Raw genomic sequence first — 27,418 nt, forward strand, 5'->3', positions numbered from 1 at the left:
CAAGCAATAGGTTGGTATGTTCAGACTGGTAGAAGGAGCGAGGGTTTGAGGATTGCGGGAGCTGCACTGCCTTACATCGCAGTCCTCTTTAGCCGGCGTGAAGGTGAATTTTCACGGCAAACGGAGCAGCGATTCCTGCTGGTTTGTACCCGCGTGGAATGCATCCGTACGCTGGGATAGAAACTGCACAGTATTTCTAACCCAATAAATACTTATATGAAAGTTTAAGTTTCTCACTTATGGCTGGTCTTATTCCACTGGAAGAAGAGTTTTTGGGGGGGGGGGAACCCCCAAAGAAAGAACAAACCACACTTCTATCATTCTTAAAAAGCTGACTTGGATATGTTGGATCAGGGTTTTTTCTACAGGGACATGAGCTGCCTGTTGCTTTAGTGTGGGGGCTGCGACATTAGGGGAAGTTTTTAGTCCTTGTGGGTGCCGGCTCCGTTTCTTTCCCTGTGTAGGTAGAGAAGCTTAAAAGCCTCAGCTGGGATTTGCAGAAAGGTGATGCCGAGCTCGGTCTCAGTTCAGGATTTCACTAAAAATCAGGACTTGCTCTTCCATCCTTAAAAAAAAAAAAAGGAATCAGTAGCTTGAAAATAGCCTTTCAGAACCACCAGGAAGGTGAACCTCAGAAGGATGCTTCAGGCCATCGCCTGCTCCCAGCTTCCCCAGCTCAGAGCACAATTATTTCCCCAGGCTTTGCATGACTTGCCTTTAAAAAAGGCACTAAACATTAAATTGCCATGCAAATAATAAAGGAGTTCATGGAAAATTGGGGTCTGTGCTTACCTGAAGTGGCAGCCCTGCTGGGACCAGCCCTCGGGGGTTTCCAGGAAAACCACTCTTGCCCCCCGGGCATCTTTTCACCAGGCACAAGTATTTAGCTAAGCCCTCAAATGGGGGTATAATGTCAGGAATCTTGGCAAAAATTAATTCTTCTGCTGAAAATTGTGCTCCTCCCCAAATCCCTGCCCCAGGGTGCTCTGCAGCACGAGCTCTCCTCTCGCGCCGTAGAGGGAGAAAATCCAAATTAAGTGCAGAAAAGTTAATATTTGACTCCACCCATCCACGGGACATAAAGGAGAGATTAATAATTCAGCGGCCTTTTCAATGGCCATCCATAAAGTGCCACGCGCTGCGTGCCGGGGAGGTAATTCTACTTTTGTGGCTGTGCCACGGAAAGGCTGCTCTCCGGAAGAGGAGCCTTCCTCCCGCCGTCACCTGGCTCACCTTCGTGGTCTCGTTACCGACAGCTGTCGTAACGATTCTGTTTTTAATGAGCGTCCCCCGGCACAGCCTGTTGTTTAGCTCGGGAAGCTCAGCCGGCGCACGCAGCCGGCACCCCGCCACCCGCTCCTTCCTCCGAGTAACGAGCGAAAAAGCCTCTGGCTTGGGAGGGGGGAAAAGCTGATTTTAACGGAGTTGAGGAGGCAAAACGCATCCGTGCCTCTGCCGGTGAGCTGGATGGAGGGGACGGAAGGGTGACGGAGGTGTGAAGGAGGGGACGGAGGTGTGATGGAGGTGTTGGGAGTCATGACGGAGGCCATGGAGCTGGCAGAGGTGTGTGACAGCGGTGGCAGAGGGGAGATGGAGAGGGTGGCGTTGCGGCGGACACGTAAGCGGTCAGGGAGGTGGGATGGAGACGGCGGGTGCGCGACGGCGGTGACAGAGGTGCGGCAGACGTCACAGAGCTGATGTGACAGACACCGTGATGAGACCAGACGGGGTGCGGGAGGCTGCGGTGATGGAGCTGCAGTGGGGGGGCACCGTGCCGGCCCCCCGCGGCGAGTCCGTACCGCGCATGCGCCCGGCGGCGCTCGGCGCTGCACACAAGGGTGCCGCGTGCCCGCCGCGCATGCGGAGCGCGCTGCCGGCGGCTCCCGCCGTGCCGGACCGCTGCGTTACTGCGCATGCGCCAAGCGTCAAGTCCTCCGCTCCTCTCTATGGTTGCCCGCCGGTGGCTTGAGCGCCGCTCTCAGGCGGGGCGCGGGGCAGGAAGTGACGGAAGCGCCGAGCGTCGCTGAGGCGGAGAGGCTGAGGGTGAGGCGGGGAGCGAGCGGCGGGCGCAGGTGAGGCGGGGGCGCCGCACCTTCTCGTCCCCTCAGCCCGAAAGGTCCGGCGGGAGCGGTCCGGGAAGAGCCGGGGCCCTCGGTAGGGAGCTGGGCCTCGCCTGGCCCTCCCGTGAGGCGCGGTGGTGGCGCCAGGCCCTCCCCGGGGCCGTGGTGGGGAGGCTGCGGCCGGCGGAGCGGCTGGGGAGGCGAAGGCCTGCGGAGGCTGGGCTGAGCGCCTCCCCTCCTGGACTCCAAGCCTTAGCAGACCGCCTCTTGCTGGGGCCCACGCAGACGCGGGCTGTGGGGGGCCCTGTGCTTACCTGTGGGGGCCTCGTCTCCTGCTGTGGGGATTAGGCTGGAGGCAGCCCACCTGGACCCAGCCCGGGATGACGAGCCCTGCTCGGAGCATATATCCCATGCCACCTTGTCTCTGAGGTACCGAGCGGGTAGGCTCGGTGGCTGCCTTGCTGGTAAATGAGTGAAACCACTCCCGTGCTAACTCATCTTTCAGCTAGGGAGAATGTGCATAGCGGCATCTTCCTTCTCAAGCAGCAGTGCCCGGTGTGCAAAGCTATCGACTCATCACATGCCAAGTTATCACTTAGAAACTCTGTTTATTAAGTGCTGCATGCTCTGTGACTTGAGTATCTTTTAGAACTTGCAGTAATAGCAGTAAGATACACTTGCAGTAGGAGATGCGGGAGAATATGAGATAGCTGCAAGTTGTATGACAAAAACTAGGGATGTAAGAGAACATTAGCCAGGAGGTTTGACTTTGCAGGTGTCTGTAAACAAACAAATGTGCTCATGTTTGTCATGTGTGAGGAAGCAAATCATTCACTGCACGTGTAGTTTGTTCCCTCTTGTAAAGGATTTTCACATAAAGTAGTAGGATGAAATCCTTTCAGATGAATTTCCCTTGTTTTGGTTTATGTTTGCACACAAACACAGATTTTTATGGTGTTTTTTTCTTGGTAAAAGGAGGCTCTTTGAAAAGGATCCTTGTAAGATGGTGATGTGTACTGAACTCTTTCTCCTTGTTTTCAGAGAGAGATACAAAAAGCAGGAAAGGGAACAAAATTTTAGTTTTACTGCAGATACTCGGGGACGTGTTAACTGTGTTTTGAAAGTGCTTTTTATCAGCTGTCATCTTGGAATCCAGACATTGTTATCGGGGGTTAATATAAATACACAGAAACAGGAAAGAGAGGAGACTGCTCCTGAAGAATTTATGGCTTAGTGGCCAAATTCAGCATTTGCTTCCCTTTGAAGCACCCCCTGTTTTGGGTCTCCTGAAAGGTGAGGGAAGTGAGTTTTTTCTGGTAGCATGCATGTGTCCTAGTTATTTTCAGTTGTTTGGGTTTTTTTTATTGTATCTTTTTCCAAGACGCTCAGGACAGGAAGGGCTTAAAGAGAATTAAAATGACTCTCTCAGAAATGGGGTTTATATATTGATATTAATCTTCCTGGGTTATCTCCTGTGCTTTTTGTCTTTGTGTTACAGTAAATATCAAGCCTTCTCCCCCTTACTGTTGATTACGGCATGAAAGGCAAATACATGCAGTAGTAATTTTCATTTATGAGCTTGTCAGCTCTTTTGTGCCACCATGATGCTAGTAAGCCTGTCATCTTCCTGCGTTCTTTGTCTGGAGAAAGAAATCTCAGCTCAAAAGACATGCTTAGCTACTTCAAAGTGTGCTGATACAAGTTCAGTTCAAGCATCAAAACTAAGGGAATTACATGGGACTGAACATCTAACGAAACAAAGTGTGTTTTCCCCCCTGTATTCTTGTAGAACTCAGAAGGGCGTGCAACTTTCTTTTTTCATTTATCTAATTGTGGCAGTAATACTAATATTCCTGTCTCTGGAGAGCGTGAAGACTTTTGTCCTGGACTGCAGTATTGCCTTTTTTTTTGCCCTGCTCTGCATCTCTCTGTTCCCTTAAATGTGTTGGTTTTCATTTGTATGTGCAGAGATCAGTCTTCTCACTGAAGAGTATTCACAAGAGCTGTTCTGCCCCAGTGTTTGTATGCCAAAATTTTAAACAGGGAAGCGAAGATAAATTCCCTGGTTCAAATTACAGGGAGAACGTCTGCAGACAGAACTAAATATTGGTGTTGGAAGCTGTTAGGCTTGAATTCAGTTACAAAAATGATATCTTTAATGATGCAAATGGTGATCTGTGTTACAAACGATCGTATAGGCAAAGCCCTGTCCAGGGATTTACACGCTTTCTGTGATCCTTGGTGTCTGTAGGGATGTTATTTCCACCCTACAAAGGAGAGAGGAGCTGACAAAGCCAGAGCCTGGGTGGGAGCCAGGGCTGTGGGCCGGGGGATGCAGTTGATGCTGATTCGGGTTGTCAGTTTCTGCATCTTGTTACAGCCAGGCCTGTGTCTCTTTACAGCAATTGTGTGCTGGAAATATGGCTACGGACTGGCTCGGGAGCATTGTGTCAATTAATTGTGGAGAAAGCTTGGGAGTCTACCAAGGACGAGTGTCTGCTGTGGATCAGGTCAGCCAGACCATCTCCCTCACGCGGCCCTTCCATAATGGGGTCAAGTGCCTCGTGCCAGAAGTCACCTTCAGGTTAGTGTCTGTCTTTTTTCCCTCGTCCCTTTTTCCAGGCAAGGTCTGTGGTGGTTTGGATGTTTTGGTTTTGCCTGGAAATGGGCTCTTTGCCTTAAATCTCCCTACTGCTACTGAGCACCTTTGGATGAGAATTGCCTCTTGGATTTCTGTTAGTTTGTGTGCACGAGATTATTTTCTGGCTCTGTGATCCTAGTCATTAGAAGTGGTGTAGCTCACAGTCGGAGCTTATTTGTGGGTGAGACTGTGTGTGTGTGTGTATGTATTGTGTGTATATGTTCTGTTGTTAGGTTTTTGGGTAGCTGAGGGGGCTGGCATACTCTCTTCAAGCTTTGCCCTCAGCATATGTATACTATATGCTATTACAGTGCGACAGAAGAGAAAGCAGAGTGGTAGAGCAATTCAAATTATTGCCCCCGATGCAATAAAATTAAGTGCACTTATTAAATCCAGCTCCATCCCATCTATCTCTCACCACATTCTTTCCTCTGTGTAAGCAGGAGAGGGGCTTGAACCAAAAAGCTGAATCAATGCAGCAGTGCTGTAGCTCTCGGGAGTTTTTTCCCACCAGCTCCTGGTAACACTGTGCTTGAAAAGAATAAGTAAGAGTCACCAGTCACTGGACATTTTCCTGTTACCTGGCATATTATGATAGTTAAGACTCTGAGTCACTGATTTTTAAATAAGATTGTTTCCTTGAAGTCAATACTCTTAATTTTTTTTTTTTTCTTGGATTTTGAAGGGAGAGAAGGGGAAAGACAGTGACCATATTCATCCAGGAGATACGCAGGAGTCTGTAGCAAGCTCTCGCTACTTTTATATCCCAGTTGGACAAACATTTACTAAGTTTAAAATAGAGGACCCTAACTTCTGATTTATTTCTTGCACTCAGTGCAAATGGAGGTCTTTGGAACCACTTATTTGTTTTGTTTTGGCTCATGCCCAGTGCTTACATGAGTGTTCTCTATCCTTTTTCTGAGGAAATGGGAAGCACCATCCTTGTCTGAGCATGAATTGCACTAATCTAAGGGTAGCTTTCTGTAGAAATGGATTAAAAGTAATAGTAGCCTCAAGGCTGAGATTAATTATATTCTCTGGAAACTGTTAAATTAATGCAGATTTCTGCAAAGGTCTGTGCTAGTTACTTCCATTTTCTGCTTGACAGATTTCTGTTTCAGCTAGGAACAGAACCCTTCAAACAAAATCCAGGTGCAGTACAGAAATACCCGAGTTGTTATTTTGAAGATTCATGCCTTTTCAGTGTAATATTTTGATGTCTGTGGAAATATCCTGTGCATTTGAGTATTAAAAGCCCTTCTTCCTCCCCAGCCCTTGCTTCTGTTGATAATGGCATCAGAAAAAACCCACTGTACAATGTTGCATGTTTTTCTTTAGGGGTTGTTTTTTTGCAAAGGTACCTCGAATGCTAAATGCCTGAATGTCTGGTTTTCTTTTCCTGTTTTTAGGGCAGGTGATATTACTGAGCTGAAAATTCTGGAGATCCCAGGGCCGGGGGACAGCAGACAATGTGGGGACCTGCAGCAGACAGAAATGGGCATCCCTGGTGTTGGATGCCAAGTGGGTCCCAGTCAGAATGGCACTGGGAAAGTGTTAAAGAAGCCCATCTCCAGCAGTGCCCCGCAGAATATCCCGAGGAGAACGGACATGAAGAATCAGGATATTATCATCTCTCCACAGCAGCAGTGCTCCAAGAGCTACATGGATCGACATGTGGAAACATTGCCTCAATCCAAAGGCTTCCGCCGTAGACACAATTCCTGTGAGTATATGTGTTATCCTGCAAAATATTCCTTTTTGCCCGCCTGAGTTATCACTGCAACATCTTCCCTTCTTCAGCAAGAATGTTTCAGACGGTGCTGGAAACTTCTGTTTGTTTGCTTTTATACTTGTATTGCCACCACTGAAGGTCTGGAGAAGAGGAAGTTAAATAGTGAGGAGAGAGACTTCATAAGCTGTGCCTCCAAGTATGACAAGCGCAGATCTTCCAAATGTCTGGCGCTTATCTTTAAATCTCTTAGGATTAGATGATGATGCAGCCTCATCCATAATCTTGAGTAATGCAAAGAGCGACATACTGGTGTTTTCTTTGCTGCAGCATTTCTGAGAGAAGTGTGGTTGACGCCTATTGATGTAAAAAGCAAATAGTTCTGTAACAAATTTTTTGTTAAAGTGAATATTCAAGTTTAATTAGTGGAGAGAATCTCTGTCCCACCCAGTGTATTATTCTGCTTCACCAGCCTCAAATGTTAGAAAATGTAGAGCTGAATAGTGCCAGTGACAATGACTTCCTCGTTGCTGCTATCTTTCCTATTTGAAAATTGCCCAATTGCCAGCCTCCAGTTCTCCTCTAAAAGGAACTGGAAACAAGCTGCAATATTATAAAGCTTTTCTATTTAAAGCCTGTATAACCACAGCCTATTACAACATCACCCTACAAGTAATTACAAATGTTATTTGCTGTGTTGTTAAAAATACGAATTAACGGCCTCTAATGAGGATGATGTAAAGGTACAGTCAGTGCATCTCAAAGTCATGCATCCAGTATTTTTATTTCTGTTCATAAAGTCTTCAGCCAGCTCTCGTGGCTGTGCCAAAATTGGGTTTTTTTTCTCAAAGCCCCTTGGGCTATGCTGCTTTCCAGATCTTCATCATGCAATAATTATTGAAATGTCAGTATATATCCAGCATATTTCTATGACCTAAGTGTTGAAGTGTCAGGATGTATCTAGCGTATTTCCATGACTTCATTTTTTCCCCTTGCTCTTGTGTTTAGAAAAGAAGCAAAACCAAGGTGGGCAAGGCCAGTTAAACAGGGAGAGCAAAGACTGTATTTTTGTGGAGAAATTCCTGGACCTCTGGAAGTCTTCCTCTCTCTCCAACAGCTGTCTTATTTTCTGAAAGGCTTGCAACTCTCTTCATATTCACTTCTTTATTTAAATGATTGCCAAACAGGGTTGATGGGAAGAGGAAGGCCAGAACGATGTGGAGAGGCAGGCACGCACTCCTTTGTGACCTAACCATCTTCAAGCCTGTCTGGTTTTGAGTGTTTTACTTTGACCCGCGCCTAAGCACGGTGTAGGGCTTGCTGTAGGAAGACAGCTGTAGTTCCTTTAAGGTTAACTTTCTTTTTTTTTTTTTTTTTTAATTCCCTAGCTCTTCCTAAATTCCAGTTAGTTGTTTGAGTATGTTACTTTGGTTGTTTTTAGAAAAAATCTTTTCAAACTTCAGCGTCAGCTACGTAAATGTCTAAAATAATTTCTGCTTTGCTTTATTCTGGATGGATGGAGCGGGTAGGAGGATTACCTCATTTAACGCTGTTTTGCCAGGTCTGGTAGGCCTGAGGTGAGCAGTGGGTGCTTCAAACCACTTCAACCCACAAATAGCTTGTGTCGGTTTTAACAGAAGCACAACAGCCAGTCAGATTTTCTTTTACAGTCTTTGAAACAAATTGAGCAAGGTGCTAGATGTAGATTGTTGTTAGCTTGGATTCATTTTGGGATAAATGAGGTAGAAAAGTGAACTCTTGCTCTCTAAAATGTGTGTATTTGGAGAGTAGGGCAAATGATGTGTGAATCTCAGGAGGGGGATGGAAGAGGTCTGGGCTCTATGGAGATAGTGGGTACAGGCGTCCAGGGAAGAATGGGCTGAGATGTCATCTACAACTTCAGCCATATAAGGTTTAGTACAGCTGAAAGTTGACCTCTTGATGCCCCTTAGCGTGCTAAGGCAGGGACAAAGTTCCCCCTTCGGAGTACTTGTGTGACAGGAATCAATAAACAACAAATATCAACACAGGTTTCACAACAATGGCTTCTGTGCGGTGCTGGCACTGGGCTCGTTCATGCCAGGGCTGTCGGCAAAAGCTCCCACAGGGATCTTGCAGGAAGGCGGCCAGCTCGCTAGAGAATTTACGTTTGCTTGTGTGCTATACATGAAAGGTTTTTTTCCTAAGAAACAAAAAAAGCCTGGGAAGTATTGTTTATCTTTTGAGGGAGGCGCTTCTCTGTGCGGCGTCAAGCTGCCAACTTGACTTGGAGCCATGTGCTGTTCTCCTCAATAAGCTTCATGCGTACACACACAGGGCAGAGACGCTGGAAGTTGCACTCGGAAAAGAGCTGGACCAGAAGGTCTGGGTTTCTGTAGCTGCTTGGCAGAGGACTGGATCAGGCCGTGGAAGCAAGCGCAGCTATGAATAGCAGCTTTCAGGCAATGACTTGGTCTGGTGTGTCAGGCTAGTGGTCTGGAAGGCAGTGCACACTTCTCCTGTTAGCTTTATCTCAGATTCTTCTGCCTGAGTTTTCCCTTCCTTCCCCCTGCCCTCTTTCTACGTGTTTCTTCCCTTTTTTCCCTGAACAGCATCAGCTGTCAGTCTTCTTGACTGTCTAAGGTGGCAGTGCTTGAAGAGGAACACCACGCAGGAGTTCGTAGAAGGCCTCTGCCCTGCTCTGTGCAACTTCTGTTGCGGGGTTGTAATGCGGTCTGTGAGAAGACAACCGGTTGTGTGGGTCAGCAGTGTTTCAGAGTTGGCATCCATCGGTATGGATTAGAGAGCTGCCCACCACAATGCCGGCACGTCTCGTTTTGATGAGGTATGGTCTTGGCTCCCATTCATTGTGTCTGCAGGGGAGCCTGGGGAGCTTTCCAGCCATTGTTCTTGCAGCTTTTCTAGTGCAGCTTTTTATTCTGTCAGCATTTGCACACTGCTCACATCAGCTGCTTCTGTCCCCTGGATCCATTGCGCGGCCCTGCATCTATCCCCACATTTTGCTTTTCAGGTCAGCTAAGGGTAGCGTGGTGTCGTTTGCAGAAGCATCTGGCAGTGAGTGTAAAAACTCTTGTTGGGTAACAGGAACAGACCAAGTTGCCATAACGCTTGACACTGACAGAGAAGCAGGCTTGTTTTGCCGTTGTGTTCACTGTAGGCTCCAGCTTGTTCATCTGAACTCTGAGAACCCCTTGACTATTGCTTCGACCTGGAGTTTGTGAACATTTCGAGAACTCGGCCTGTTGCGTTGGTCTGCGTTCTCATTTCTTGTGTGGCTGATAGCAGCAGTGTTGGATGCGATTCCCTTGTCGATTGCCAGCTCCGTACCAAATTGTGTACAACTTTGGAGCGGTTTATATGCCAAATTTGGAAGTCTTGCGTCAGTAAAAAGCTTTCCCTTTCTCTCAAAACTGTGCATGTAAAGGACTGGCCGTAGCTTGCATACTGTAATTCTCCTTGCCAGAAAGACTTACCCTTTCTCTCTCCTACATGCTGTTTTGTCACCAGCAATTCTTGAATTCTGCTATCTGTTCTTTAGTGGCTTCTTGGCAAAAAGTGTATTACAGTAGTCTGTTCTCACCCAGTTGTTGATAAAAACTCCTTGATGTCTCCAGCAGCTTGAAAATCACTGTTCTGAAAATGAACTACCTGCTGTAGTTAGTAGTAATTTCAAATTATTATAAATAGAGAGTCAAAGTGTGGTGACACTGACCACACAACTCTGTGTGGCTGGTTTCAGTTGCCTCAGTACGTGCAGAATAAATATTTCATGCTGGCTGTTGTACCGATACTGCTGTTTTGAAGAGGTAAGTGCCTTTGTGCTGCGGTCAGTGGATTTTTCATGATGCGATGAGGTTAGAGTAAACCCAGTAGGCAGGGTAGCTGTCTTGCTGCGAGAGATTTTAGCTATTAGCTGTCTGACTTGGTAGATGCCCTTTAAGGTATTTTATCTAACATAGCGGTGCTGTAGCTGTAATGATATAATGGTGTTGGAGAGGAAAGGGAAAAGCCAGCATCTTTCATTAGGCCAGGTGATAAAGCTGGGGAAAGTCAATTCTTTCAATCTCTTCAGTGCTTGCTTAGGGACGCTTGGGCAAAACTGTTTTTAAACTGGTAGAGCTGCAGCACTCAAGCTTGTGTTTAAAACAAAAAAACCCACCAGAACAAACTACTCACATTAGGAAAAGGATCATTTTGGGAGGCATGGGGTTACTTGATGATTCCACAGGGCCTTGAAGGTTTGGGGTCTTATCACCTGCTTGTCAAGGTGGAAAATACTGGACTCTGACTTCTTGTGCACTTTTTTGCTGTTGCTGGACTTTTGAATTATGGCGTAACTGGAGTCTGGAGCTGCGGCAGCTTTGAGAGGGAGTGCTTTAGGGTGTTCGGGTCTGTTTTGTTTAGCTCAAGTGCTTCAGACATGCCCCAGAGAAGGAGCTGCTGACCATTTCAAAGAGCTTCCTTGCTGTTGGGGCTGGGAGAGCTTTCAGGTTAGTCACTTCAACAGTTCCCTAGAAAAAACAAGTGACACACTGTCTAAAATGGGAAAAATAAACAGGCGGAAAATCCTTGCTGAGACAATGCATTCCTAATTGAGAATAAAACCAAGTACGTATCTTTAGCAAGGCATCTTTCAGCATGGCATGTTAGAAGTGTTGTTAGATGAAGTCAGTATCGTGCTGTAGAATAAATTTGCCAGAGCTTACAAAGTCCTCGATAAGCTCTTGAGAACTCCAGGCAAGCCTGCCTTTATCTTCCAGGAAAGCTCTGTCTACTCTGGTCTGTTTTTACAGTGCTTTCTGTAAAGGCTTCAGGTAATCGTAAGGGTGTTCTGGAGTTAAAAGCTGCAATTTAAGTTGTGTACTTATTGAGCTACTGAATAACTTTGCTGTAGAGAGATGAGTTCTCTTTGTTTACTTGGCCAAAACTGGCACATTCGTCTTGAATGTGCCAGTTGCTGTCCTGATGTTGCAATGAATGAACGTTCCTGTAGACAAGCTAGGCTTATCTGCACTTCTGAAGGTGACAGGTAACTTTACAGGAGGCCATGAAGGTTGTGCCTATTGCAGATCTTTTGGTGATGTTTTCAAAGTATCCTTAGATGACTTGAAATTCTTCCTGTCCTTTCTCATTGATGGGCAATGATGTGCGAAGACAAAAAAATGCTGCTTTTTAATTTATGGAGGAGGTATATAAAGACACAACATTGCGGTAGTTTGTTCCTGTGTTATCGAATGCATTCTGTCAATAAACTCATTTGTATAACTTACTCGCAAAGGTGATTATCTTAAACTGTGAGAAATATTTTAGTAGAGCAAGCAGTTGTGGCGTGATAACTCTTACTCCATCTGTTGGACACTGTAGGCGATACCTGTAATTGCTGGAATTGGCCTGAAATATTTCCTAGTAATTGCAAATTTAACAATGGGTATAACAAACAGATTAATGTTGTCTGGACCAGAGTTTGTATGGGTGACCTGAATACTAACGTAAGAAATAAGCAAGTAGAGGGATATGCTGACCTTGTAATTGCATATGGCTTTGTATCAGTCCTTGATCTCCAGCCATAAGTTGGGTGTGAGGAGACTTTCATCACTCTCATTCCAGAGAAATCAGGCTTTCCCAGTTACTTGTGATTGGGAAGAAGTGTACTTAAACATGCAAGATGACGAGTAAGTAGAATAATGAAATAGGAATAAGGGAATGGACTTCATATCGGTACAGAAATGTGTACCTATTGATAGCAAGGGTGAGGAAAAAGAAATGCTTTATATTCAGGGTTTTAAGTTCTCCCTTTAAAGATCATTAATAAGTGGCCAGCCTGTTACGAAAGAAAGCACCTACATTAGTTTCTGAAGTTTAGGAGAATTCCAAAGAAGGTCTTAGGCCACATGCCTACATGAACAGAAGCTCAGTATAGGAAGCAAAGTCTCCTAGGTCACAGCTAGCTTATTGTCGTACCATTAATGGGATACTATCTTGAATTAAATAAAATGTGGAGAAACGTTTATTTTTCTACTGTGGTCAAGCTTGTTTTTCTAACCTTGCCAGTGGAAAGTCCCTGAAAATCTCTCTTCTCATGCTCTTGTTTCGGTTTTCTGTTAGCTTATCGTAGTATGAGTAGTGCCAAAGATGAGGCTTAACGGCTTCTTTGGGAAGTGAGTATTCCTTGAGACAGTGGCCTGCAAGCATGAACTCCCCTCTTAACAAAATTTGCTGAGAAGGTGTATGAGCAAGCATGGCTTTTTCCATCTATGACATACTTTCTACTTGCTTTTATTTTTGTTTAGGGTCATCCAGTAGCCGTCATCCGAACCAAGTGACTCCAAAGAAGAGTGGCCTGAAAAACGGGCAGATGAAGAGCAAAGATGATGAGTGCTTTGGGGATGACATTGATGAAATCCCAGACACAGATTTTGATTTCGAAGGGAACCTGGCCCTTTTTGACAAGGCGGCTGTGTTTGAAGAGATTGAAACTTATGAGAGGAGGAGCGGCACTCGTTCCCGGGGGACCCCAAATGAGAAACCAGCTCGCTATCGGCACGACGAGAACATCTTGGAATCGGAGCCCATAGTCTACAGAAGGATTGTCGTACCCCAGAACGCTAACAAAGAATTCTGCACGGGTATGCCACATCCCTTACCGATAAGGATGCAAACTCTGCTGCTTTTCTGGGGCACGTGCGGTGGATTGTTTTCCCCAAGGGGCGCCTACCAGCTTAGTGTGGTACAAGCAAGGGCGTTCGTTTGCGTAAGATTGGATCTGTGCCTTCTGTCTACACAGAACCTTTTATTTGCAATATTTCTGAGATTTAAAAATATTCAGATAGGACAACAAGGTAAGTGTTTTTGCAGTAGGGAAAAAAACTGAGGTTGGATAACAAGAATGGGAACTGAATAGGAGCCGTTTGAATCTGTGCTTTGATTTCGGTAGCATGATGAACCTGCGTGGACTTGATTGATGGCTCTTGAGAGGGAGGGATGGTCTCAGGATTCTGGTACGTTGGTAGCATGTTGTAATTTGTGTTTTCTTGGTAAAATGCGGGAAATTTCATGTGTTTCTGATACTCCTTGTGTGGTAGTTACATATTTCCGCATGGTTTTGCAGAACTTTAAATGTCACTGGTGAAAAAAAAACAGTTCTGACTCTTCCCATGCACAATTCCAAACATTTATTGTACAAAAGGCTTTTTATGTGGGGTGTGTCCCCGCCACTTACTGTCCACTGCTTCTGTGTGAACGATCGAGCCCCAGAAAGCTGGGTGAACACCACATTAACACATGTGTTAAGTATGTGTTCAGAGAGCAAGCTGTGCCTTTCCTTTGCTTTACCTTAGTCTTAATTGTAAAAGGGAAGAAAAACTTCTAGGCAGATGCTTCAGTTGAAGTATTAATCAAGTGTATTGTCAGGGGAAACTCGTTCAGCACCCTGGTGCCAGCTGCTGTGCAGATGTTCTCCTGCAAGTCTGATTTCTGGTCCTTGCTGCCGCTAAGTAGGCTCTTGGACGGAGGTGAAGGTAGCGGGGTGGATCGACGAGCTGCCTGGCTGCAGGGAGGCAGCACTCCTAAAATCCAAATGCAGGGAATGGTTATTCAGCTCCTAATCCATGGCTCTGGGGAAGGGTAGAATTGGTTTTGTTTCATGTTCAGTAGTATATTTTTTTTTTTTTGGCCAAGCACCAAGTAATGGTGCTTTCACCAGGAGCCAGTTCTGTATGCGTACACCTGCTATGAAGTGTAACATATGTACTTTATGCTACACTCGGGTGCAAATTCCCTGTAACTTTAAGCTAGTTGTGGTTTGGTTTGCATGCTTTCTAGCTCTTGCAAAATGTAGGAACTTTGGCATTCCAGGAACATTTCCACATCAGAAGAAAATCAAGCCTCAGATCTTTTTGTAGAGGGACACTAAATAGCTAATATCCTGGTGGTCTGGCCACTGAGCAGAAGCATGATCAAGTCCTTGATCTGTCATTCTTTCTCTGCCCAGAAACTCCATCTGGGTTGTGAAACACTTCAGAGAAGGAAGCTGATTTCTTTGCAACGATTTGCTGCTTTTTAATTTTAAAGAAAAGTAAACATTTTTTTTAAAGGTTCTGCTATACGAGGATATCTTAGATTGCCATTTGTGTCATCCATCTTTTTATTGATCTGTTCTGCTCTCGAATGAGATAAAAACATACTGGCTCATATCGGAGCTTGTCCAGTTCAGTATTGTGTTTCCAAGGGTACGTAAGGAAAAGTGAAAGAACAGACTAAACATGCAGTGAGACTTCCCCCTCCGGCCTGAGTGCTTTGTCTTTCACAGTTTTAAGACTTCTGAAGCAGAAGTGATAGTTTTTAGTATTAATAGCTTTTGATGAGGCCTTTTTTTTTTCTGCTTAATTTAACCCATTGCTTTTTAAATCTATGTAAGCTTTCAGTATCTCTACAGTGTCCTGTGGCAAGAAACTCCGGCGATTGCCTGTGTGCTGTGTGAATAAGCACTTCTTCATTTTCAGATGTGATTTACTTCCCCCCACCCCCCCTTAAATTTGCTACTTGTCAATTCATCTTCCAGCTGGCTTGTTTGAGAGGAGACAGGGCCTCTATGTATGTCTAGCCTGAAACAAAAGCTAACCTACTGTTTAGCTGCCAATTTGAGAAGTATGGCTAATACGGTGTTTTAGCAGTACAGTTCCCGGGAGGAAAACTCTGACATGAAATAAGCAGCAAGCATCAGTGAGTAAATTCAGGGGATGAAAATGAAATCGTGTTTTGCTCAACTCCATCGTCCTTTACTATGGAAACACTTGGCTCCCCGTTTGCAGCGTGCTGAAGGGAGCAGCCCAGTGAAAGGACTGCTGTTTTCTTGTTTTGTTCTTGGCAAGCCTGCACAGGGAGGGTGGCAAACGACTCCCCTCTGTAGTTGCAGGGTCTCGCTAGCCTCATTAGCTACTGTTGGGTGATTAGTCTCCCGTATGGAATTCTGGATTTGTTTGGAAGAAAAGCTGTCGTGTCACACAACGGGCAGGGTATTGACAGCTACAGTTCCCTGTCGCCTGTGCTGAGCAGGGCACATTCACGGCCCTGTGAATGATGATAACAGTGTCCCAGTGCTGTGTCTCTCTAGATGTTTCTCCCATCGAGAGTGACTTCCCTTTGTGCCCGCTGAGGAAGTTTACTTTTGCTTAGGAAATGCTAATGGCTATCTAGCAAAAGCTCTTGTAAACAGTTGTAACTTGCCTGCTGTTTCTGCCATTCAGTCTAGCGCTTTTTTTGTAGCCCTCTGAGGGACAGAAGGATATTCAGTGTGCTTGGAGTAATGATGGACTGTCACTTGAACAAAAAATAAAAAAAAACCAAACCATGATTTCTTTTGTTTAGCAACTGGAAGGAGGATGCTAAGCTCTAGGCAGCCTGCCTGTCCTAGTGGCTGAAAGAGCAGCAGCTGCTAAGCTTAAATCTGAGTGCCAATAGCCCCGAAAGCCATGATTCTGGATATGTCTGTGGCAGGATTGCTCTTTCTGCTTGCGAATTCTCCCTGCAGAGTTGTGTCTGGACTCCCTTAAGGGGAGCTCTATTTGCGAAAAGCACTTCCTAGTTATAGGAGAAATAAGTACTTCATAATTTTTTTCCCTAGGCTGGTCCTGAAGATGATTGTCTTAAAAGAGCTCTGGCTGATGGAATAATTATTCTGCCTGCTATAATAGCACAAACAAAGTGATGCTGGTGATTGACAGTGAGCTAATACCCAGCTCTTCTCACTGTGAGAAGGAAGGAGTCTGTGAATCCTTGCCTGCTCTTTTATGCCATGTTTCTACGGAGCTAGGAAGTAACGAGGATTGTGCAGTGGTAAAACCAGCAAACTGCTGCTGCCAGTTCTCCAAAAGACTAATCTGCAGGGCTTCCAGTCCGTGTTTTTACTGCTGACTAAAATGATTTGATTCGTGTAGGATGTAAGCAAAGCCTGATAAACACTTCAGTCCACCAGGATGCTTTTCTGAAAGCTAATTTTATGGAGCCAGGCTGTCAAGTAGCTATTTTAGCATGTGTTTTAGAAGCAAGCAGGGAATGAAGATGGGGATCAGTTGCAAACAAAAATAAAAACCTGAAGCTAATAGAGCTTAAGAGTTACTTGATCGTGACTGAGCTGAGTCCATCCCTCGGGCTTCAGATACGAATCTCTCCCAAATATGTAATTTGTCTTTACTCTTTTGGGCTTGCTGCTATTGATCTGTCTCATGATGTATTTACCGTTACATGATGCTTGAAATGGGAAGTGCAACTGTTTAACAGAAATCTGCCTCCCTGGAAATGCTGATCGTCTTCATGAGCTGTCTTTTTCTACTTCCAGAGCTGTCCAGCTAGAGAATTAAAATGTGTGTTGGCATAGATCTGTTTCTGTTCCTTCTGTTGGCTGTCGGCATTGAAACAATCTGTGTTTGAACAGTACGGTGTTTTGGGATCAGGTCTTTTAGCAGTAGCCGCAAAGGCAATGTTCTGCAGGTATGTTGGAGCTCAAAGGAGTTCGTAGTAGAATGGAGTATCTCAGTTCATCATCAGTGAGTCTATATAATATAATCTCAAGCATACCAGGCTCTCCAAATCGTTCTTTTTTTTTTTTTTTTTTGCAGTTCATCTCTCCTTTCCTCCTAACTCTGTTTCTGACAAGAAAGTGTCTTTATGAGCACACTTTGAGTAAAGAGGAGAGCTGTATGCCACGTAGGTAACGTATGTACTTCTTTCCCTGATGTACTAGTAAGCCTGTGTGCGAAGTAGCTTCTCTTCTCATTAATGCTGTTAGTGTAGAAAATATATTGTTTTCATCCCAGTGTCGCTTCTGGAAAATAAGTGGGATTTTTCAAACTCAGCTGCTATAGAAATCTGAGACAGCCACTTGTCAAGTGAAAGTAGGACTGTGCTCAAAAAATTGGACTAAGTGTTGATATTTATTTTGCTGCGCTTCTCCTAACCAGACTTCAAACCTGCCCTTCAAGAACCCTTCCCCCCTCCCCAGTAAGGAGATAGTGAAATAAAATGTGTGCTTAGGAGTGAAGCAATGCAGCTAATGTGCCAGGGTTGGACTACAAAACTAAGGCTGAGTCTGTTCTGCGAGGATGATGCAGACAGTATGGCTTTTTTTTTTGTGTGTGCACCATGTCCTTGACTGACTTTTCTACGCTCTAGCTTTTAGCTCTTCAGTCTATGGATGACTGCCTTACAGTGATTGTGTATATTGAATGTGTGAAGTGTTTCTGGGATCTTTGAGTTGAGTGCAAATTAAGTTCACTGTATCCAACCGCAGGAGAAAACAAAGTGGTCATGGGGCAAAGTCTCTTTGTCCCTCAGACAATTTTTTGCTCAGCCAGAGTGAATTGTGCACTAATGCTGGGAGAGGCTGACATTGGAACGTCAGCCAGAACTCCCGCAGAATTTGTCTTAATTAAAAATAATGATGATTAAAAGAAAAAACAGCTAGCCCTTAAGGTTATGGAGAAAATCATTCGTGTTTGTGGGGCAAGTGACTATGTTTTGCTGAGTCTGCAGGCAGGTAGGTCGAGCTCTACAACCGGCAAAAGACAGCAAGTAATGTCCCGTCTGCCTAAACTGGACAAGAGTTATTCCCACTCCACATAGCTGCATCTTAGGCCATGAGCTGTGCGGCTCTGGACATCCAAAGTCTAGTTCTAGCTGATCCACTCCTGCAGCTTGCCTGTATTTATTTTAGCAGCTAGAGAGCTGCTAAAATAGTCAAGAGGAATGATGGGGCTTAAATGCTTAAGCTACTCTAGCAGCAACTCTTTTTCTTTTTTTTTTTTTTTTTTTCCTTTTTTTTTTCCCCTGCAACTGAAAGCATGGGAAGCGTTTGGACTTCTGACAGCAGTGTTGCTCTGGGCTTGTTTGGGGAAAAACTCTCTTATTTTGTTAACTTCTGGAGAGTTAGCTCAGTCCTTCTGCTGGCATAGGGTGTTCTAATCCAACTGGTACACATGTAACATTGCATAGTGAAGCTCGAAGAGATAACTTGTTTGCAGTTGTAGTGCCGAGGGCAGAGTGTGCCTCACAAATGGAGAATACTTCGTGTTTAATCAGGCTTCAGCAATACTCTGCGTGTGACAAAACTGTTTAGCCTATATCTGCCTTTTTTTTTTCCCCCCCCGGCAGCTGTAAAATACATTTATTTAATATTAAAAGGCCTGAGCTAATTTATTTTATTACCTTCATTAGCAAACAATAAAGATGCACTGTCCAACCCAAACATAATTAAAGTTGGCAGGAGTTCAGTTTTGTTGCAGTAGTGTTATTGTTTGTGGGTTTACACGTCGCCTCCTTGATTGCTTTCTGCCAGAGTTTATTTAACTCCCTTGGCCTGGTTTTGATAAGCCAGTCTGACTGGTTGGACCTTGCGTGAGTGCGAAGAAGGGAAGTTCTCTTGGCATTTAGTCCTGCTCCTGAGAGGGAGCAGTTAGGACAAAGTGTAGCGCTTGGCATGCTAAATGCAAGTTCATCTCATGCCTCTGCTGCCGCCCAGTAACCCCCTTTGCATTAACCCACTGGGCACTGAGTTGCGCCTAGCTGATGGTAAACGTGGGTTTACTGAAGCTCGTGGGCTGGGGGCAGTGACTGAGGGAAAGGTGTAAACGGTTGCAGAGAAGACGTTCGCAGCGGTCATACTAGACTGAGTAGGTGCAGAGGATAGATGGGCTCTTTCACTCTCCCAGTTTGGGGAGTTTGTGCAAAATTTAAGCCGAGGATCTGTGGCCCCGCAGTTCAGAAGGAGCAAAACTACAGTTTGGGAACCCCCTGTTTCAGGTTAGCAGAGGATGTGTCCCGTCAAACTGTTTGGAGAGATCCTGACCTCAGGTCACTCGTTCCAAGTCCTCCCTCAAGCTTGAAAAACAAGACCTGATGAAGTAGCAAAAATATGAATGGGAAAGAGGCAGGGCCGAGCCTTGCGTGACTCCGGAGGCTAAGAGGGCGTGTGAACACAGGGCAGGTGCGTGACTGGTGCGATGGGCTTAGGGTTATTAGTGGCTTATGACTCCAGACGTTCAGCGGCTGCTATCAGGAGTCTGAAATGACTTTGATAATGTGCATGCTTGCATGTGCGCTGCGTGTAATGAAAGACTATTAGCGGAGGTAGCTTAATCGGCGGTTAGCGTGCAAGGTCAAGTGTTTGAACATGTTTGGGCCCTCTGTATCTGCAAAGCATTAGCCAGGGAGCTCAGAAACGAAGGCTAGAAGGATTCAGCAGGATCTACTCCACAACTTTTTACTCTTACCTCGCAGGAATACTTCAGATTTGACTCTGAAAACCGCAAGATGTACAAAACCTGCCATTTCCGCCATAATTTTTACTTAGTGGTTTGTGACTGGGGCACCCTGGGGAAATATGGCAGTACAAATAATTCCTCACAATTAAAATACACACTGCTTATCTCATTTGAATATGGCACTTGCTTGTTGCAACTGGTTGTTGTTACGCTTTTTGTCTGCAAAAGAGCCTGCGAGTAACTGTTAGGTTTCCTCCCCGAGCGGATGTGTATGCTGTGGCTGTTCCCCTTTGAGCTCGTATCGCTGCAGAGCATTTTCATTGGGCCCCGTCACGTTCCCACCACTCTCTCCCATTAGCACAGGCGCTCCGAGCCCTGCCGTCCCGCCGGGCTGCCGTGAGCACCCGGGTGGCTGCTGTTGCCCCGAGTTCAGCGGCGGAGCGGCTGGTGGGAGTGGGAAGGCGAGTCAGGGCTGCTTGGCCGTTGAACACCACAGAAGCAGAGCGTGCTGATGGAAGGACAGAGTTCATGCTTTGGCCTGACGGTTGGCGTCATGCCTGAGCTGTAGCAGGTGTCGGTTTGAGTCCTGGAACCTTTTTGACCCACCGTGCCTGACTCCCACGTACCTCATCTGCCTGTCCCAGAGCAGGAACTAACAGTACATCTTCCAGTAAATTCACAGAGCCCTTGCGCAGCAAAGGAGCAAAGCTAGAATGAAGAGGGTCATTTCTGTGGCTGAAGATAGTCAGGGATATCTGGCTGGCTGCTGCAGCAGTTTTCTCACCTGTCACTGATGTTTTGCATTTCTTTCTCCGTATACCATGAGTAATTCTTTTTCCTCGTCCTCCGCAATTCAACACACTGGCAAAAAATTGCTGTGGCTCTCTTCAGAGCAAGCTGCCTTTTGGTAGCAAGAAATCCTCTGTATTTATTTCCAGGAGAGTTTACAGATGTTACTGCAGGGTTTATTTCTGTGAAGGCAGTGCCAGCCCGGCCTGCTTGGAAGAAGGAACATAGAAAGAATTGGCCGGAATAGTTATTCAGGTTTGTGTTTCTCCTACCTGCTGATTCCAGGTAACTTTGCTGTCAAAGCGAGCAGGAAGGCTTGTATTGCTGTCTACTGCAGGCGCTGTTCTCGGCACTTAACAAAACCTCTCTTGTTTGTTTTCCCTTGATCCACGTGCTGGAGCGTTTCCTGGCTCGCAGACCAGACTTGTCAAAAACATCTGAGAAGTATTTTTCTACAGACTTTACTCTTTCAGCCACATCGTTCCCCTGCTGCCTCAGTGTATCGTGATGCAGCTTTTTGTGTCGGAAGCCAGCCGTTCTGGCACGGCACAGCTCAGGTGATGGGGACACCTATATGTGGGACGTCTTGTTTTGCTGTGATATGTGGGTTAAGGGCTGGAAATCTGGGACTGTGTTTGGTTCACAGATTCTCTTCTGACTTTCATGGTGATTAGGAACACGTATATCTGTTTGGGCATGGGTGGAGACCATTAAGAAGGAACTTAGTATTATTGACTTACATATTAACTCAAAAAGACCTTCTCAGTCCACGTGTTGCTAAAATTGCCAGCTGCCTGCTGAATTTTCATGGAAACGTATATTACTTCAAGCCCAGCAGTTGTGTTTAGTTGTCACTGCCTCACTCGGAGTAATCTGGCTGATGCACTAGTTTGGATTCATTTGACGCTCTCGGAAGGAACCCGGATTACTGGGTTAAGCAGACTCTTGGTAACAGCTAGTAAGCCTTTTCACTGTCATCATTTCTAAGTGCTGTCATATAAAACCTTACCAGTGTGCAGCATTCTGGAAAAGTCTCTGATAATACCTCTCTCTGTCTTCCTCCCTCCCTTCTCTTTGAACCCTAGACTCCGGGCTGGTCGTTCCAAGCGTGTCTTACGAGCTTCACAAAAAGCTGCTCTCGGTCGCTGAGAAGCACGGGCTGACTCTGGAGCGGAGGCTGGAGATGACGGGAGTGTGTGCGAGTCAGATGGCCCTGAGCCTCCTTGGGGGACCCAACAGGTAAAAAAACCCGAAAACAACCCCCTTTCGCTCTGCTGTGGGTTTGCCCCCTCTAAGCAGAGCTCAGCTTACCTTATTCTGCTAAGTGGGGTTGAGGTAAAGGAGGCTGAGAGGTTACCTTTGAGGTCAATGTCACGCGGATGCCTGCTGCTGCTTGTCTTAGTCCCTCAGTGGTCCTGCAGCTGGAGGCAGCTGTCACCTCTCTGCCTTCCTTGCCTCTAAAAGAAAAAAACTTGTCCTGATGCCACGCAGACCTGTGTTGTAGCTCATGGCATCAGCCTGTTTCTAAATCATGAAAACAAGCGTGAGGCTCTTGACGTGGGAGGAAGCCTTACAGCAGGTTTCCATGTTCACACTGCTTTTTTTGCTCTCTAGCCTCTCTAGAAAAGGGCTGGCTGAAGCATCTTTGATGACTTACTAAGGGTTTCTTTTTGGCTTCTGTGTCCCAGAAGCAGAAGTGTCTCTTGAGTCAAAGGCAAGACAGACAGAGCTGAGACTTTGCTCTCCACTTACTGGGAATTTTTTCAAGGAATTGAGCTTCGTGCAGGTGTAGCCCGCGGCAGATGAAACCATTGCAGAATTTCTGGCGAGCTACTCCTTTTTGCAAATAAGTCAACCTTTCCTTTGTTGTTTTTACGTGTTACAGTTTCATGCCGTCGATAAAAACAAAAGGTAACTCGTGAAAACAAAGTGCTGCTTAGCTTTTCACAATGCTAAATTAGCTTTCCGGCATCTACATGTAAACTGAGAATATCCTGCTCTTTTGGAGGGCCCGGTTTGCTTGCGGGTTTGGGGTGCGCTTACTGCTCTTTGCGTGAATATATGTGCTGACTCTTTTGAAGAGGTCTGCTCGGTGCCTGCACTTGCTGTAGTTGTTGATGTGGGCAGACAATTGCACAGGTATTTTTATATTGTTGATAGATGCTCCAAATTATTTGCTCTTGAAATGGAAGGTAAGACCTAACAGTCTCCATCTGTTTAGCAGTAGTACTCACCTGCAGTCTGGGACCTGATCATTTGGTTGAAAGCACTAAGTCATGACAAACCAGGCAGCACTGACCCTGTCAGCTGAAAATCCTACTCTAAGCCACCCTTGATGGCTTGCAGGCCACGTCAATAAATCGACTCTTATTTTGCAGTTGATGAGGCTTAGGGAGTAGAAATTATTTTTCTTCTTTCTTTTTTTTTTAACTGTGGCTCTGCTGATGGAGTAAATCATCCCATATTTTTAAGACTGTATAGTTAGCATTCTTCTGAAATTAGAGGGGCAGAGAAAAAAAGCCTTCTAAAAGTGAAATTGCCCTGGACTCAGGCTTGCTACATGAGCGGTGAAAATGCCTTCTGCTTTGAAAGTACAAGCTGGCTTTGTGATGAACCAGGACAGACTAGGACCTTGTGCTCTCCGCTACGGGTGCGAGGAAATCTTGAAGTGAACCCGCAAGCAGAGCAGTGCTCTAGTGTCAGTGCTACAAAAGGATGTGGGTTCCTTCTCGGAGGCAACGGAAGATGTGCAAAACACCTGTAAAATTTGCATTTTACTGATTTTCACACACACCCCCCCCCCCTCCGCCTTCCTTCTCACAGGAAGAAGGTAAGAGATTTTTTGCTTTATTAAGTCCCTTTTGTCTGCGTTTTAGGCTGAACCCGAAGAACGTGCATCAGCGGCCCACGGTAGCCCTGCTGTGCGGCCCGCACGTGAAGGGGGCCCAAGGGATCAGCTGCGGACGGCACCTCTCCAACCACGACGTCCACGTCATCCTTTTCCTACCCAACTTTGTCAAGATGCTGGAATCCATCACCAACGAGCTGAACCTTTTCAGCAAGACGCAAGGCCAGCAGGTGTCCAGCGTCAAAGGTAAGTGAGCGAGGAGCGGATCTGCTCTCCGCCGCCCTGGCCCCTTGCAGAGACCTGTGCTGCTCAGCTCCCCAGTGCCTGTCCGGCCCAGTGGCACCATCTAGTGGCACTGCCACAGGCAGATGGCTGGTCGGAGGCTGGCGGGATGGCAAAGACTCGAGAATTTCAACAGTGGAACAGTTGTGCTGGTACAGATGTTTCCTGTATGAACCAATATGGAAGAGCTGCTGTATGGATCCGAGTCCGACCAGCCGCGCTCTTAGGATAAAGGCCTTCCTTGTTCCGCATATCGAAACTGCAAATAATCGAGCACCCAACTGCTGCTTTAAAAGGCAGCTTTGCTGAAACTAGTCCCAGCGGCTGTCAAAATTCAGATCTCGTGGTATGCCCCAGAATAAACTGATGCTCTGCCTTCTGTGAGAGAGCTGGCTTCTGTCTGTCATTTCACCAGCGGTATTTTCAAACCTGTTTCATTTAAACTTCTTGGGACTAACAAATGTGGGAGTTGGCTCTGCACAGTGTTTTGTGTTGTAGTGGAGTGGGGGACTGCGCTGTGCTGGCTGAGCTACCTGTTTGTTATAAAAGATTTTTTTTTTATTGTAAGAGTCCACCGAGGACTTTGTGGTTGGTCAGGTGAGGGGAATGTGGTACAGAGGAGGTGAGTGCAGTGAGACCAACGGAGCTCAGTGGGGCAGGCAGCAGTGCAGCACACAAGCTGCCTTTCCATAGCAGAGGTAGTCGGTCCGTTCCAGAAAAATAGGCCTTTTTTACAGCTTGTGGAATATAAAACGGAGAGAGACCACCACTGCTTCCCTGGGCTGCCTGGACTGGTGAGTCAGCTCGGGGGTGGCACCTAGGGCTGCTCAAGTGCTGACCGCTTGATGAGATTTTGTACCTGAGAGTCTGTGAATGTTCTCCAGAGTGCTAAAGAGCTTTTAAATACCAGTGTCAGTGTCTTTTGTGGAAGGATGGCAGCAACAGCAGGTAAGGCCAGACTGTGGGTGCTGGAGGGGGAAAAAAAAAAAAAAGAAAAATATGCTGGCAGTGCAAGGAGGGAAGGCACTGAGCCTTAGTTTGTGGTTTCAGGCTGGTCCTCAGCACTCAATGGCGTTTGTGTTTTTTTCAGATCTCCCAGATACCCCTGTTGACCTAGTGATCAACTGCCTGGATTGTCATGAAAATGCCTTCTTGAGAGATCAGCCGTGGTACAAAGCAGTTGTGGACTGGGCCAACCAGAATCGGGCACCCGTCCTTAGCATAGACCCTCCGATAAATGAAATGGAGCAGGGCATCGACGCCAAGTGGTCGCTGGCCTTGGGTCTGCCCCTGCCCCTGGGCGAGAGGGCAGGGCGCGTGTACCTCTGTGACATTGGCATTCCCCAGAAGGTCTTTCAAGAAGTGGGAATAAACTACCACTCGCCCTTTGGCTCCAAATTTGTCATCCCCCTGCACTCCACTTAGAGCACATCCAGCCACATGGCTCTGAAGGGAGAGAGAAGAGAGGAGGAGGAGGAGGTCTGTCAAATAAGCTGTCCAGTGGATCCCGACTAGTAAACTCGTGACGCCTTAAGGATGTGAAGTTCTGGAGAGTTTTCCTTCCAGAAAAAACATTGTGTATTGGAAAAAAAAAAAAAAAAAGAATAATCATAAAATGAAACAAAAAAAAGAAGGAAGCGAATGTTCCTGCGAAGCTGTTCTCATTCTCTTGTGCCATTGCATGAAGCAACACGCAGGAAGATGGTGTCTGTCCCCAGCAAAGGTGGCCACTGTTGTTCAGGCCCGTCCGGGAGGCTGTTTAATGAGGGGGTGTACGTGGAGGTGGTACAAGTGACAAGCGGTTTGGAAATTTGATATGTGTTTCTCAGTCCTTCTGGGCGGATAGACCCAGCAAGGGTGCCCTGGTGGGAACAGCACCCCTTGATTGTGTAGAAATACCTTCCGTTGCAGTCGTACCGGGAGGGAGGATTTGTTTTTTTTCCGTTGTTCTTTCTGACTCCCTTCTCCCCTGTTTTACGTTCCTGAAGGCAGTTGTAGCTCGTTCTCCCTCCTGGACCCTCCAGCCCCTCAAAGAGAGCATTCCCTCTTCGGAAAGCTCGCGTCAAGAGCCAGAAGCTCTCGGGTTGCACATGCTCTGGGAACACAGATTTCCTCAGCTAGGCCTTACTTACTTATATACTCTGTTGTTTTTTTGTTCACTTAGTGGATGAAGCCCAGGTCTATGAGAGCGAGGCGTGTTTTGGAAAAGAACTTTTCCAGGGTAGTTGGTTGTTTTTCTTTGTTGTTTGTTTGTTTTTTTTTTTTTTCTCTTTCCAGCACAGTGAGTAGCTGAATCGGGGAAATGATAGTGAAGCAAGGCAGTGTCACTGAGACTGTTGCGTGGTGTACGGTGCAGTTGATGTTTGGGTGAGTTCCCCCAGTGCTTCCAGCATCCCTCCTACACTGAGTGGTTTGGGAAGTAGTTTATGGATCCGTTCATTCCCTTTGGGCTTGAAGCCTGTGTGTATGGTGGGCTTGTGTGTGCACGCATCCATGTGCTGGGAACCAGCTTAAGGAAGCTTACACAGTCCTGTTAGCCTGCAGGAGATGGTGTGGCGAGAGCTGCTGCCCTCCTGGACGGCTATGGCAGGAGGTTCTTGTCTAAATTCCTGTAGGGGGTCTGCCTCGGGTTGTTCCGCTAACAGCTCTTGTGCTGCGCTCGCTTCCCACATGCCGCCAGGAAGCGTTGGGTTCTCTTTCTTTCCGGCGTTCATTTTGTTGGCCCAATGGAGCCTTGGTGCAGTGCCTAAAGTGGGGGACAAGCTGAGAAATCATCAGCTAGTTGGCTTTGGGAATCCATCGTGCAGGCTCAGCATGTGCTCTCTGATGGCTTTGTGCCCGGTAGCCGACCCAGGGAAGTGCTGAACCTGGAGTGATGCAGAAGGCGCTGTAAGGGCGAGCTGTTCCTTTGGAGGAGCAAGGCAGCGGCCCTGCGCTGGCAGAGGTGCTCGGCTCCCTGCTTGCTCCCGATGTCGCTAGTAGGGGAAGTGCTTGAAGCTCTGTTGCTCTTCTGGCACCTTGCCTGTCCCCAGAGCTCCTGCAGGTACCTAAACCTTGCACAGACCCTGTTCTGGCTTGTGGGTGAGCTTCAGAGCTTCAAAGGGTGCCTTTTCTCCAGGGGAGCTGGATCCCCTCCGAGGCTGAAGCGCAGGGACATGTGGACTGGGTCACCTACTGTTGTAGCTGCTCTGTCGCTGTGCTCTGCTAAGCAGCTGGAGTCCCGCTTAGCAAACCCACTGACCCACTTGTGTGCTGAGCGGTGAGGATTTCCACATCGGGCACTTGTCTTTCATCTGCTTAGAACAAAGGCTAAGCATACTAAAGGAGGAGGGAAGAGACTTCCCCGGTTGAAAAGAAGCAGTTGAGTAATTAATACTGCCTGGAAACGTGGAGTGACAGGGGAAGCCCCTGCTGCTCGCCCCTGCAGCCACCCGAGGTCTCTGCCCCTGCCAAAGCCTGCACCTTGCCGTACGTACCTCAGCAGGACGAGGGGCTCTGCCCCTCTCGGTGTCTGGACCTCTGAGCTTCTTTCCCCGCTGAGGGCTGGATGACTGAACCACGTCCGCCGGTTTATGCCGGGCGGCCTTAGCGCTCGCACGGGGAGGCTCGGTGACTTGCCAGTGCTGTGACGGGGTGTAGCTCTGCCCTTGAGCGGTTCCTCTCCCCTAGGAAAGGCGAAGCACCTATTCCGCAGGTGAACCGTGTTTCAGCTAGAACTGTGGTGGCATTTAACAAGCTGTGGTTCTGACTCGGCCGCAGTGGGAAGGGATAGCAATGCGGTTGGTTAATTAAAATAGAAATGCGAGGTTTCCC

General features: G+C 46.7%; 1 protein-coding gene across 1 annotated transcript; it reads left to right on the forward strand.

The window, feature by feature from the left end:
- The first annotated feature begins 4,465 nt into the window (after nucleotides 1-4,465).
- On the forward strand, nucleotides 4,466-26,146 carry EDC3 (enhancer of mRNA decapping 3). Its single transcript, XM_082005184.1, has 6 exons — nucleotides 4,466-4,644; nucleotides 6,111-6,424; nucleotides 12,721-13,056; nucleotides 21,561-21,714; nucleotides 23,352-23,569; nucleotides 24,696-26,146. Exons 1-6 carry the CDS (start codon nucleotides 4,481-4,483, stop codon nucleotides 25,028-25,030), a joined length of 1,521 nt encoding a protein of 506 aa, XP_081861310.1. The 5' UTR covers nucleotides 4,466-4,480; the 3' UTR covers nucleotides 25,031-26,146.
- Nucleotides 26,147-27,418: the final 1,272 nt, after the last annotated feature.

This window comes from Phaethon aethereus (assembly GCF_964289735.1).
Source record: "Phaethon aethereus genome assembly, chromosome: 12".
Taxonomy (NCBI): domain Eukaryota; kingdom Metazoa; phylum Chordata; class Aves; order Phaethontiformes; family Phaethontidae; genus Phaethon; species Phaethon aethereus.